General features: G+C 39.2%; 3 protein-coding genes across 4 annotated transcripts; 2 read left to right on the top strand and 1 right to left on the bottom strand.

Moving 5' to 3' along the window:
• Positions 1–526: 526 nt before the first annotated feature.
• On the top strand, positions 527–3,690 carry LOC140800581 (actin-depolymerizing factor-like). Of its 2 annotated transcripts, none has more exons than XM_073155329.1 (3): positions 527–742; positions 1,491–1,756; positions 3,151–3,690. In XM_073155329.1, exons 1-3 carry the CDS (start codon positions 728–730, stop codon positions 3,299–3,301), a joined length of 432 nt encoding a protein of 143 aa, XP_073011430.1. In that variant the 5' UTR covers positions 527–727; the 3' UTR covers positions 3,302–3,690. The 2 variants fall into 2 exon arrangements, with proteins under 2 accessions (XP_073011430.1, XP_073011431.1); XM_073155330.1 differs by lacking the exon at positions 527–742 and adding an exon at positions 1,126–1,265.
• A 277-nt stretch (positions 3,691–3,967) lies between these two features.
• LOC140800594 (mannosyltransferase APTG1) lies at positions 3,968–7,575 on the bottom strand. The gene is made up of 9 exons (XM_073155349.1): positions 7,197–7,575; positions 7,001–7,118; positions 6,814–6,918; positions 6,441–6,727; positions 5,647–5,928; positions 5,364–5,559; positions 5,001–5,152; positions 4,734–4,896; positions 3,968–4,232 (listed from the first exon to the last, which is right to left on the bottom strand). The coding sequence occupies exons 1-9, from the start codon at positions 7,475–7,477 to the stop codon at positions 4,143–4,145; spliced, it is 1,674 nt and encodes a 557-aa protein (XP_073011450.1). The 5' UTR covers positions 7,478–7,575; the 3' UTR covers positions 3,968–4,142.
• Positions 7,576–9,716: 2,141 nt separating this feature from the next.
• LOC140800656 (phosphoenolpyruvate carboxylase kinase 1-like) lies at positions 9,717–10,994 on the top strand. Its single transcript, XM_073155418.1, has 2 exons — positions 9,717–10,534; positions 10,641–10,994. Exons 1-2 carry the CDS (start codon positions 9,745–9,747, stop codon positions 10,712–10,714), a joined length of 864 nt encoding a protein of 287 aa, XP_073011519.1. The 5' UTR covers positions 9,717–9,744; the 3' UTR covers positions 10,715–10,994.
• Positions 10,995–14,119: the final 3,125 nt, after the last annotated feature.

Here is a 14,119-nt window from a genome sequence, read left to right as displayed (position 1 = left end):
CTTTTTTTTTTTAACTTTTGTCTAATTTGATGGGTAACGTACCAATCACGTTGTCGTCTTATTTTAACTATCTTTTAGAGAGAGAGAGAGGATTTCAGTGTACTCAAGTTACACATACATAACAATTAACAAAAGCTCCTTCTAGAAGACTTGAACATCTTACTAGACCTGGGCTTCCATGAGGAGTTAAGCCCATAGGAGGAGGACGGCCCATTTCAACTTAGGACGTCCTCCCAAGTTTTTTTACGTGGCAATGGCATTCATATATATATATATATATATATATATATATATATATGTATGTGTGATCACATCAGCAGACGCACATAGCGTTATTTCCACGCAGGGGGCGGGGGAGGGGTTCAAAACGAGAAAGGAATCTGAACGTGGACCAACAGGGCGAGCCAGGACTCGAGCCAAATCCTATCAGTTGAGATGATCGGTGGACCCACCATCCATGGAGTGCACACGATCTCCTAGGGGCCATCATCTACGTCACCAAAGCCTATTCGTCGCCAGATGCATCACATGCTTTGTTAGCAGAGTCACGCGACGCGGCGCGCGTCCTCGCTCTTCATTAATTAATCCTCTCTCTCTCTCGCTCGCTCGCTCGCTCTCGCCTCCATAATCAAGTCTCTTATTTTCTTCGCTCCGCTCGCTCCCCCCCTTTTCCTCCCGATTCCTCTTTTCCTTTTCTTTTCTATTTGCAATCGAGGTCGGACCAGCCATGTCATTTCAATTGGTGAGTCTCTGATGCTTTTACTTGTTTAAATTACATCTTGTTAAATGATTGCGGTTGGGAGTGGTTTGCTTACGATTTCTTGTGAAAAAGCGTTTTTTTTTTTTTTTTTTGGGTGGGAGAGGAAGTTTTGATTCGTCCTTATTGTTAATCGGACTGCTTCAAATTTTTCGCCAACTCATTTTCCCGTGCGGAATTTGATTATCGTCTTGGGCGATTTCTCGATTTCATCATTGGTTATCTTTTTCGTCTTCTTTCCCGATCTCTGATTATTCAAATGGCTTCATTCACTTCTATTTGTGGTTAGATGCCTTTTCCAAGTTAGACGAAGTTTCTCATAAATTAGGGCAGCCTTCGTTGGTGGTGTTAGTTTATCTTTCGCGAATTATTTTAATTGGTTTTAAAAGATTATAACTTCTCGCAATTTTAGCTTCTCCTTAGGGGTAACGAACTGCGAAGAGTGGTATTTGACGTCCTGTTGCAGTGTTAGGCCTGCCCGCGATATCTCATAACAATATTTCATACGGTGACTTAACTCCTTTCTAAATCATGAAATAAAAGCATAATTTGGGTAGTAATCTGAACAGTCTAGTAGTTGAAGGTTGTTGTTTCTATGCATCTCGTATCTTAGGTTATAGTTCAGGTAGATGTTTATCGGAAAAGCATTTCCATTAGAATAACTTACGAGGAAGTTATATCTTTAGATTATTCTAATGCAAATTGCTTGCATGGCTTTTGATTTGGCATGCAGAAGAATGCATCTTCTGGGATGGGAGTGGCTGAACATACCATGAGCACCTTTCTAGAGCTGAAGAGAAAGAAGATGCATCGTTATGTGATATTTAAGATTGATGAAAAAAAAATGGAGGTTGTCGTTGATAAAACAGGGGACCCAGGGGAGAGCTATGTTGATTTTGCTGCTTCACTGCCAGAGGATGATTGTCGATACGCTGTGTATGACTTAGATTTTGTGACTGAGGAGAACTGCCAGAAGAGCAAGATATTTTTTATAGCATGGTGAGTCTTTCTCCAGTTTCAATTATTGCAGCTAATAAATGCAACTATGCATGTATTATCAACTTGATTTATGCCTAGTTCAGTTTAAGGAATATGTGGTAAGGGCTAGTTGGCACTTTATTTTTCCCAACCAAAGTTTTTGATGAAAGCTCCAGGTTTGCAAATCAAAGGTTCTTTCTCTAGGATGAGCAAAATACCTGTGAAACTAAATTATCTTTCCTGTTAGTTCCCGTCTATAACATTTCCTGATTTCTCTTTTTAGAATATTAGTTCTTTGTCACTTGCCATTCCCGAATATTGTCCTCTCAAACGAAACTAGTCTTCAGAGAACATCTTTGTTCAGTTCAAGGTTGTGAGTTCAAGTGGCCAACATAAAGTTCTAGGTTCTATCAGTAATTCTAAAGCACCTTCTGATGTTCAGTTTGAGATCCTTTTCTCAATATTGAGCAAGTAAGAGGCATGCCTGCTTTTGATGAATGGTACATATTCAACAATGATCTCACTGATATTTGATACTTAAGTTGTAATCGGTGTGCTCTAGCCACTTGGCATGGGTGTCAAATTTCTAAGGATTCATGTGCCGGATCAGACAATTTCAGAAAATCTTAGCATGATATTGAAATGTGATCAAGAAATTAAGCGCCACCCAATATGTATTGTGCTGGCGACATTTTGGAATGGTGATGTGCCGCAATCCTTAGCTCCTTGATATGATTAATATGAGAAAACAATATGAGAAAAATGTAACATACATTCCGAAACAGTGTGTCTCACTCTGTGCCATCCTATTGCCTCTGCCACATTTGTGGAGGGTGATATGTTAATTCAAAAGTTGCTGCATGGTGAAGAGAGATTTGAGGGGAAAGGCAGCACATACAGCTAGCTTAGGAGATGATATGAATATTTATTGGCCTTAAATGTTTACTTCTTCAAAATTATGAAAATTATGTTGTTCTCATAATGTATGTTCTTTCTGTTGAATCTCAAATTTGGCATTCAATAATGGTAGTTTGTCTACAGTGTGAAGTTTTTTCTTAATTTAACATGTGTCCCAATATTGATACCGTCAATATATATATGCTCCTACTGTCCTCATCTTGTTAGGCTCACTGATCATGATAATGTGATATTTCCAAAGCATTCTTTTCTTTTTTGATGGTCAAGATGGTGCCAGCTTCTCTTTGAGAGATAGCCCCTGTTCCCAAGCTCGAAGTATTACAGTTGGAGATACTGCTAGTACTTTTTAATGCAATAATGGTGTTTCGTTTACATATAGCACACATTGTACAACTCATGAGATTTTTTTTTCCAGACAAACTTCTCAATGCTTCACTAGTCAGGTCCTTTTTCCGTTGTCGTATCACATATATATACTAACATTTGACTGCTGATAGGTCTCCATCTGACTCCCGCATACGAGCAAAGATGCTGTATGCCACATCCAAAGGAAGATTCCGGCATGATCTTGATGGCATCCATTACGAGATTCAGGCAACTGACCCCACAGAGATGGACTTGGATCTTCTGAGAGGTCGTGCAAATTAAGACTGTGATCTTGCTTCTGCCAAGAGAATAGCTCAATTTTCATCCTAACAGTTACCAAGAACAATTGGCAGTATTCTGTTCGACCTTTTTAGAACAGTGGAAAGTCCATACTCAAATTATTGATGGAATCATGGAACAGCTATCCTGTTTTAGTATATTATTAGCCTTTTGTTTTTGGTGTCTGAAGCTTGCGTCTGATGTTGCGTTCTCATGAAAGCCAGCTTTCTGTTTGAACCTATAATTTTTCTTTTTTGGTTGACAAATGAACCTATAAATGGTGGCTATATGTTATTATTATATGAGGAGTATAGAAGCAGAGGATGTACCTTTGCTTCCTCCCAAAAGCTTTATACATGTATGCTTCCTTATTGAATCCCAGCTTTAAGGTACGTGCATTAGGGTTCTTTGCCTCTTAACGAAAATGAATAACGTGGGATAATTAATCCACTTAGAAACCAAATATATGGCATTATGAAAGGCAGGATCTTTTCTCATTTCTCACAAAATAGAAAAAAGAAATCGTCCCAGAAAAAGGTTGGTAAAGAATTATATTCTGTATGAACTCTTAAAACGGGAATTCTATTGATGGTTGACCAATAAAAGCCTGATGCTTAAATTGTTTTGCAAAATAATGCCTCACTCAGAATTTGCCGAATGAAGAGTCTGTTTTCCAACAGAATGCCAACAATGGCTGCATTCATTTAGGCAGGAGCAAGTTTTTTAGGCATGACAAATCAACTAATAGTGTTTCACATTTCACAGGAAAGCCGGTTTACTGATATAGAACAGTACAATTCAAAAAGGATAAGAAATGGTGTAAACAGAGAGCAGGTCAGAGGAGTCAAAGCTGCTGATTTCTCAGAGCATAAACAACAACATACGCTTGAAGGTCTCGATCAACTTTAAAATGGGCGTGGAAGAATCTTTTAACCTGTCATTCAATACCCAAAAAGAAGTTAGAAATTTGTAAAGTTAAAAAGAGAAAGAATGACCCAGAAAGCTCCCAAGCTGATAATGCCTCCTAAGTCCTAAGTAGCGATCTTCTCTATGAAACAAGAAGTGGACAATAATTAGTTGCGATGGGAAAAGATGTACTAATGTACTACTTGAAGGAACTATTTATAGTTCATATTACTCCACGTTCACCATAAAAGAGGTCTGCCGACGAGAGATTTGCAGAAAATGGACACTCATAATGGTGCAGCAAGGACAATTGGACAATACTAAGTTCTATAAGGAAGAACAAAAGAAAGAGGGAACAGAAAACAGATCTCCAGCAACAATACAACATAAGACTCTGCTTAAGATTAACTTGAGGTGCCCCTTAAAATGGAGGGAAATTAATGGAATGTTAATTTGTTCGTTAGAAGGTAAAAAGTATATGAATCTCATTTATGAATTACAATTGCATTATTTGCAAGAGAAAGTTTACCTGTCTAAAGGAATGAGTTATCAGAGTCTCATGTAGATGTTTATCTTGAGCATCAAATAAGACTATGTGACTGGGTAAAGATAAATTCCTCAGTATGTTGTTCGTAAAATTAACTGGATTCATCATGAAACGGTCTGATTCATCCAGGATCCCCTTGCTGTCACTGAAAAAAAAAAATGAAAACTAAATCAGGTACTGAAGTTTCATACTCAAAGATCATAATAATTTGACGTGCAATGAGTATGAAAGATTTCTGAAAATTATCACCTAGGGGTGCAGTCCAAAAAGCGCATCGGCAGGTTGTAATGTAAGGTAGAGTAATATGGTGTAGAATGACAAGGCATGAGAAATAATATACTCTTCACTCTTTCCTCTTGAGCTTCTTTTGATAAATAATACATGACATCTTCAGTTCCTCTCTGCGTGGGGCAAATTGAACATAAGAACCTAGGAAAGTAAAAAAAAAATACCTCACCCAACTACCCCAACAACAAACACATAAGGAAAAACAACAATTTGCATTCAAGATATTAATAGAAACATGCTTAGAATCATCTCAGAGAACACAAAAGATGAAAAAGTAAGGCAAACATGATGAAAAGTATAAAATTTAACATAATATTCCCTCACTTGATGGACTAGGCTCATGTATAAGGCCATCGGGACATTAGACATAATGAGGAGGAGAATAGCCAATTGCACCCTTCCTTTGTGTCTACTTCGAGAACCACGACTTCTCTTCTCATCTGATAAATCAGATCTTGACATTGCTGCCAAGCAGTATCCAGAGAACATCAACACTATGGGAAGCACCGGAAGAACAAACCTGTGGCACATTTGTGGAACAAGCGACTCGATGTTAATATTGACATAATCAATGCAATTCAGAAACTATAAGCTACAGTGAAAGTACCTAAATTCTTTGTGACCAAGCATGCTATAAAGTGCCAGTACCCAACCAATTAGACCTGAAAGCCTCCACTCTTTTGACTTTATTATGCCAATCAATGAAAATGGCAAGAAGGTCCCAATCATTGAGGGAAATCCCTGGGTGAAGTACCAATGGTATGGGTGGGTGCCATAGTAATCCCCGCCAGAAGAAAGAAAATTAAACTTAAGAAAATTAAGAGGTGCAATAGTCCATGATCCATACATCCACCAATCTAAGCAGCATGTAGCTGCAAGCACTAGAACCCTGTCGACAGAACAAGGCTGCTGTGAACAGACTAAAATAGACAAGACAAAAGATAAGTACTATAAGAAAAGTTTGCAACTAAGCACAGCATGCAACTTGATAGTTCCTAATTTGCTCCTTATTCATTTCTTTTTTTTCCAACAGTCAAAATTTTCACTCTAAGAATATAGCCCTCAATTAAAGACTGGTCAGATAGAAGAAAATTTTGCAGCAGAACTTCACAAACAAGATGTTGAGAAACTATGAACCTTAAATTCTTTTCTTTTCAAAATTACTGCTGACAATGTGAAATGAAATCCGACCATGTTATTACATTTCTCAAAACATTGACTCTAATGACATTTAAGTATTTAACAACTTAATTGCTTCAGGCCTTTTTTTTTCTATTTCTTCTTTTAATTTCATCAAAGCTGCACTTAGGTTCAGCTTAGTATCCTAATAGTAAATTTTAGCAAAGGAAGCAAAGGAGATAATCAAAATGTTGGCTTGTCCTGAGAGAGATTATTACCTACCCTACTGGGATAACCTCAAGAAAGAGGAACTGCAGTCGCGACCGCATCCCGATGAGATCCAGCAACCCAACATAAAACCATGTAATAGCACTAGTTGGCCGAATAGCACAAGCCAATGCTGCTGTAAACAAAGCCAATTTCCTTGAAGCAACTTGACCTTGCTTGGACGAATCAATCGAAGAAAACCAATAGAACAATCCAGTAACAGTTAACACTGCCTCCAAGCAGTTCGACAATGTCCGAGTAATACAGAAAAACATGAACCAGTTCACCAACTGAGAGAAGAACTGCACAAGAAGGTTAAAATCATCAGATAGTAAAGAAAACCGGAGCTACTAAATCAATACAGAATATAGATAATAGGATGTCGTACCGCCCATCGTGCAACATGTTCACCAAACACGAGTTTAGAGAGCTTGTACAAGTAGAGATCTCCAAAAGATGCAAACAAAGACTGCAGAATCCTTGGCGCCTTCGCCTAAGAACATGGAATAGTGTGATTTGAACAGAAAGGCAATCACTTTTCGCAGTTCTTGGAAAAAATTAGATTGAACAGTTACCATGAACCAAGGGGTGTCCAAGCGGAGGAAAACCATGATTTTGTACAGCAAAGCGAACACCAAAGGGTGGAGATAACTGCGGATCTTCTGCTTCCACTCCCATGTTAGATGGCCGTACCTGCCCGAACCCCAAAAATCTCCTCAAAGCTTTTTGTTTTAAAGAAAAAAGCATGCAGGAAAAATCGCAAGAAATTACCCGAACACGATGAAATGGGCGACTTCGAGGGATTGCCAGTGCTCGTCGGGGTTGAAGTAGGTCTGCACCAGAAGAGCATTTGCGACACGGAAGGCGAGCGAGATCAACCACACTCGCTTCTCCGAGGAGAAGACAGCGGCTGAGATCCATCGGGAAAGCGATGAGGAAGCCTCTCGTTTCTCCTCTTCTTCTTCTTCTTCTTCTTCTTCTTCTTCTTCTTCTTCTTCTTCTTCTTCCGTCACCCCCGACGCGGCGGCGCGAAGTCGGCGATGGAGCCTCATATCGGGGAACGGCCGAATGGATGGATCCAGCAAAAGAGAGAGCGATCCAGTATCTCCGATACCAAGACCAAGAGCAAGTTGGGTCGAAACCAAATTTGGTCGGAGTCGGTGAAGAGAGAAGGAAATTTGCCTTAGGCTATGAAAATCTGAAGCCCATAGGCCATGACGAGCCCAAGTTATCTGCCCCGGATTGGATTGGATTGGATTGGATTGGATTGGGTTGAGTTAAATTAGATCGGCCTAAAAGAGGCTCTACGCTCATACCACTAATTACTTAATTCCTCATATTTATTAGCAAATTAATAATTTTCTTTAATAAATAATAATAGTATATGACTTTATTTATATAATGAAAAATATAAGGCAATTGATGTATGTTTTCCGGCCAGGAATAATCACATACATCCTTGATTGAGATATTTATGGATGGTTAAACAAGTGCAAGGATTCATCCACTTGTCAATTACCAACAAAGAAGAAATGCTATTAGATTGCCGACGCATCTGTCCATTATAGTGCCTTCTTTATCACTCATCGGAAAAAATATTCATTTACTCATTTGGTGACATCCTCTTCGTCTTCAACATTATGCAACAGAAAGGGATAACAACGATATTAGGTACCTATGATTCATCCCCCGCCAAAAATAAAATAAAATAAAATAAAATAAAAAGTCTAATGACTTCTATAATCCTCCACCAAGATTCATACCCTCGCAGCACGCATCTTGGAACAAACGTATAAACATATATGGCTCCATGACGAGTCTTCGCATGCATTTTAATTCATTAAATATAGGGTAGTTGAATCTAGTAGGTTTTGTAATAATATTTTTGCTCGTCTGTTGCAAACTTATCTCGCCTATAATAATCATAAAATAGTGGCGATGATACCTTGACATACTCCATTTTGTCACAACTTATGGATATATAGTATAAAATACATAGAATAATAGATAAAAATATAGGCAATAATGCACAACTTGTAATATTAAATCATATAACCAGTACATTACGGTGTAGTTAACTTGATTTTATTAGTTTTAATTTGTTGACCGAGCATCCAATTGAGGGACCACAGGCAAGATTGCACCAATGACAATAGAGACGTGATGACATCAGTAGGTGGTGATATTTTGAAATAAAACAACGAAAAATAAGAGAGTAATCCTGAAGTATTTTAATCATGAAAAAAGACTTTGTTGTAATGAAATCTTAAAGTATAATTGTCAGTCATATATCTTAAGCAATCAACAGATATAATTAAATGCAGGACCTATGGGAAATCTACAGCGAAATTTGCCTCTGTCATGCTGGAAAAGGATTCTTTCTCGAGTTAAAATTTCTTGTGGGCTTCTAGAGTTGACTGTAGATGCAATGCAACAAATTACGATCGCCATTAGAACCAGCACGCAAGTGTACGAGTTTGTGAGTTTCGAGTTGAATTATTCAGCTGCAGGTTTGACTAAATTTCAACTTGCTTAACGTCCGAACCAGTATTCCACGTGCGATACTGGTCGGGTCAAGGAATGGAATTGAAACCCAACACGGTCAACAACACTTTGGAAAACGAGCATGACAAGATAGACTGAAGCAGGAATAATGAATATTCGGATAGCATCTATGGGTAGAACAGCTTTGAATTGAAGGAATAACAAGAGAGAGATAAGCAGCAGCCTGTTTCTGGGCTCTAATGAGAGTCAATTGACCAAGAGAGCTCACGTACTAGATTTTCCTACCAGAGTAGATTCGTTTTCAGTTAGTATAAAAAATATTATAGATTCGCATCTTCGGAGTTTTTTTTTATCCTTCCAAGTTTAATCGTGAGTGAGATTATATATCTTATTCCTACCAAACTCGCAACTAACCATTTATTTTTAATATTTGTTATACATGGAAAAATCCTTTAAAATAGCTTGATCAACGGCTACCTTTTTCATCAGTTAGAAGCGAAAAAATTCGTGGGCTCCGCAACCTTGTTCTCCTTCGTTTTCCTTCATTAATTTAGGAGGGTAATTTGGGAAATAGAAAGCCTAAGACGGCGTTCTCGGAAGTCGGTAATCGCCGTTTTGGACTGCCTACAGGCATGAACAGCCGTTTGATCAACAACCCTTTAACGGCTGAATATAACGTGCAGTCAGAACCGTTTAATTCTTGGGGAGGAGAATAGCGAATATTCCTGCGCAAAACCCTGAACAGGCGTCTATATATATTTAATTCCATCTCCTCTGCAGACTTAACTAAAGAGAGAAGAAAGGAGAGCGAGATATGAGCGAAGCCTTGAAACGCGACTACGAGATCGGAGAAGAGCTCGGGCGGGGTAGATTCGGCACCGTCTTCCGTTGCTTCTCTCGCGAATCCGGTGAACCCTTCGCCCTCAAGTCTATCGACAAGTCCCTCCTCACCGATCCCATCGACCGCGAGTGCGCTGATCGCGAGGCCAAGATCCACCGCCTCGCCGCCGCAGGCAACCCCGGCGTCGTTGGGATACACGAGGAATACGAGGACGACGCTGCTATTCACCTCATCATCGATCTCTGCCCCGGCGGTGACTTATTCGACCGGATCTCCGGTCGCGCGCCGCTTCCGGAGCCTGAGGCGGCGGCGGTAACGGCAGCGCTGGTGGAGGCTATAGCCGCGTGCCACCGGAGAGGGGTGGCTCATCGCGACGTGAAGCCAGACAACGTGCTGTTCGATTTGAAGGGGAGGTTGAGGCTTTCGGATTTCGGATCGGCGGAGTGGTTCGGGGAGGACGGGGGGGAGGAGATGAGGGGGTTAGTGGGGACGCCATACTATGTGGCGCCGGAGGTGGTGGCGGGGAAGCACTACGGGGAGAAAGTGGACGTGTGGAGCGCGGGGGTCATCCTGTACATGATGCTCTCAGGGATGGCGCCTTTTTACGGGGAGTCGGCGGGTGAGACCTTTGAGGCCGTTCTCCGGTCGAATCTCAGGTTTCCGACAAGGGTATTCCGATCCGTCTCCCCCGGGGCTAAGGATCTGATCCGGAGGATGCTCTGCAAGGATGTTTCCAGAAGATTCTCCGCCGAGCAAGTCCTAAGTAAGCTTTAGCGAATAGTGATTCAAATTCTTATTTTAATTATTGGGGACTTGATGGATTTAGCACAAATCTGACGGTGAAATTTTTGGTTGTGTTTGATTTATAGGGCATCCGTGGATTACGAGCAGTGGAGGATCCATCTTGGTAGAGCAAGAAAACCTTTTGCCGAGCTCTCTGTGAGAAAGTTTTTTGGTTTGACGAAGGCGTAGAAGGACGTGAGATTTGATCCCTTTCTCCCTTCGACGATTATTAAGCTACAGCTTTAAGTAATCAGGAGTTTTTTCTTTCTTTCTTTTGCTATAAGGCTGGCTGGTTGTCTTCTCTTTTTAATGGGAGAAGTTTGTACATGCGGCGGGTTCTTCCTCTGTACTGTGCTCTTATTATAAATTGTAAATATCGACATCAGATGTCGTTTATTTAATAAATCTATATATTATGTTTCTGATCTCATGAGATCTTGGTTGAATATCACATACCGATTCTGTGTTTGGAACAAATAATGAGAGTTTTCAGATGAACTACGAAAGAGACGAGAGATAAATAATAACTACTAATTCCAGGAGTAGAAGGCATGCACCTATTACACTAAATTCGAGCTAAAATCATCAAATTATAACTGTTTTTTACCTAGATTGTCGTTCGATTGAGAGTGATGCTCGGCGAAATTGTTCGCCTGGGCAACCGCCCTTACCCTCCTATTTTTAACAAATCCAATAGACAACTACAGGCCCAACTAGAATTAGGACTTATCTCGTGCAAACCCAAACTACAGCCTGGCCTAACTCAACTTCTTTAAGCCCATCTACTCAATTCTATCTAGTGGGGTCCATCCCCGATTAAAAAAAAAAGAAAAGAAAAGAAAAAAAAAGGGACAGCTATTGGAGTTACCAGTTTTATGATATTTAAAATTAAAGCTATGGCCCAGCCCATACTGACCCAACCCATGACTCCCAATTCACGGACATGACTCGTAGATCCCCTGCATATCTCCACTTCTGGTACCCAATTATCACAATGCCCCACCAGTACGGATCCACGTCTAGGAAATTTATATCCCAATTTTATATTGAATTGCATAGAATATAGTATAACCACTACAAATATTACTCTTCTTTTTTTTTTCTTCTTTTTTTTTCTTTCTGAGAGGGAGAGAATTATTACTGTTTGATATTTCATTAAGATTCAATCAGAAGAGAGTTTATACACGTAAGATTTGAAAATGGGTAGGGTCTACATCTTTATTGTCAGCAAAAAAAAAAAAAAAGTGGACCAATAAAAATGTAGTCGTGAGAGACAACTTAAGCGAAGTACGTGAGTGGTACTTTTCGTGAATTGTGATGATATCAGACTGTATAGTAGAATAATCGTTTAAAAATTAATATTGTCCAACCATTTAAATTTTTAGAATAATTAAAAAATAATTATATTATATTAAAATATAGGTCTTGAGTTTGAATTTCACAGGACTTATCTTTTGTGTAAACTAATAAAATCTTTAACCATTTAAGTTAAATTTAATTTTGGGTCCTTCTTTAATACAATAGTTTAAGTTTTCAAAAGAATTAATGAGTTAATACTGAATATTCTTTTAGAATCAAATGTTTTTAAATTGGAGACAGTCACGGGGGAGTTGGGATAATGTGATGGGTCCCTTTCTCATGTTCACTGGATCAGACTTATACAAGTTGGGTGGCTACAAACTCCAGTGATGTGTCTCAACTACCATCTCTAATACTAAATCAAACCAACCCAAACAGTTTGGGTTAGCTGAATACATTTACTAATGCTACGTGAATTTAACACTGACGTAATTGATACCCATAACACCTCATGAGATGAAACTTTTTTATTATAAGTAGCTATATATATATATATGCATGCAGTATGCTGTATGCAGCACCTAACTGTGTGCCGTATTGACTGTTGCATGTTGATAAAAAAGAAATTCAATCTTTATCCATATACTGATATACATACACGAAGGTGCAATTATTGGATTAAAATTTTTGCAACTGTGACTTATATGTTCATGATCACACCTCTAGGCTTGGATGTATATAGGGCATTTATGTTGGTGCATGTGAGAGGCATAGTTTGCCAGTCACCAGAAATCAATTCCACGATGCAGAAAAAATGGCAGGATTTTAATTGTGAAATGCAATTGGATATATGCCAATTCATGCATGTCTTTTACTCTATTGAGTCAATATTATCCACATGCAATATGATCAATATAATAAATCTAGTGTGCAGTACTAGTGCAGACTATTTATTCACTCAGATGCAGTCTGCAGATAATATTATCAAGTCTAGTGAGACTAATCTTGCATGCGTAGTATTTACCTCAACTTCGTATCAAGTACAAATGTACAGTGGACCCCAGGGTGATCGTATCAAAAGATAACGTGGCTTAAGTACCTTCGATGCATCAACTTATGTATACATTAAAAGAATGGCTTCCATACCTTATTAATTCTCGTAGATGTGATACTATATACATATACGTGTATATAAGATCATTTCCAGCTGTACATCCATTGCAGGTACCATTCGTTGCACTTGTCTTAGTGATCCACACGTCAGTTTAGTATTGGAAACGGGTCCATGCATGGGTTGCAAGTATCTTGGGGGTAAGGGAAATGAACGTCGACTTTGATCAAAGCAACCATTACGTCGCAAGTTTGTACCCTTTTTTTTTGTTTGTAAAAAATAAAAATAAATTCTTTAATTATAGAGCATGCTGAGTTTCTCAACTACTTCTGGAAACCATTGAATACCATACGCCTGTACACTTCCATACCTCCCAAATGGAAGAAAGCTTTACAGCTTTCAACCCACGTTAGTCGTTGCTATCATTCTAGCTCAATCCCAACCAAAATTCCACTCCTCTCTTTCTCTCTCCAATCTTATCCATTAAAGCTCTAAGACTCGGTACTCCTCACGCCTCGCTATATATAACTGCAAACATCCTTCCTCTCTTCTCAAATTAACGAAGGGGAAAAAGAAAAAGAAAAAGAAAAAGAAACAGTCTTTCTACTTTCTAACAACAGTATGATGAAGGAGAAGTTCGCCATGGCAGTTCTTAGGAAGTGGCAAAAGGTAAGCAGAGAGATCCTAACTAATGCAACAGTACATGACTATATACATTTGTCTATGACGAGTCGTAGCCAAGAAGAAGAAGAAGAAGAAGAGGAGGAGGAGGAGGAAAGCATCCCCAAAGACGTACCCAAAGGTCACGTGGTAGTCTACGTGGGAGAAGAGCTCAAGAGGTTTATCATTCGAGTCGACTATCTCGCACATCCACTCTTCCAAGTGTTGCTGGATCGAGCACAAGAAGAGTACGAATTTAACCCCGATTCGAAGCTATGCATCCCCTGTGAGGAGAACCTCTTCCTCAGTATTCTTCACTGCATCACCTCGAAACAAGAGCATAAGATATGGTGGCTATGCCTCTAAGAGTTAGAGTGGCTTTTCTAAGTCTAATTAATGAGTTTAATTAGTCATCTACATTGTATATTTATTGTAATGTAATATAACCTTCATTGTTGAATATTGCCATGCATTATGACCACCTTAAATAATAAT

This window comes from Typha latifolia, chromosome 14 (genome assembly GCF_019914945.1).
Source record: "Typha latifolia isolate L0001 chromosome 14, TyphaL0001v2, whole genome shotgun sequence".
Lineage (NCBI taxonomy): Eukaryota > Viridiplantae > Streptophyta > Magnoliopsida > Poales > Typhaceae > Typha > Typha latifolia.
Note: the sequence above shows the minus strand (reverse complement) of the source record. Positions and strands in the feature narration are given on the sequence as shown.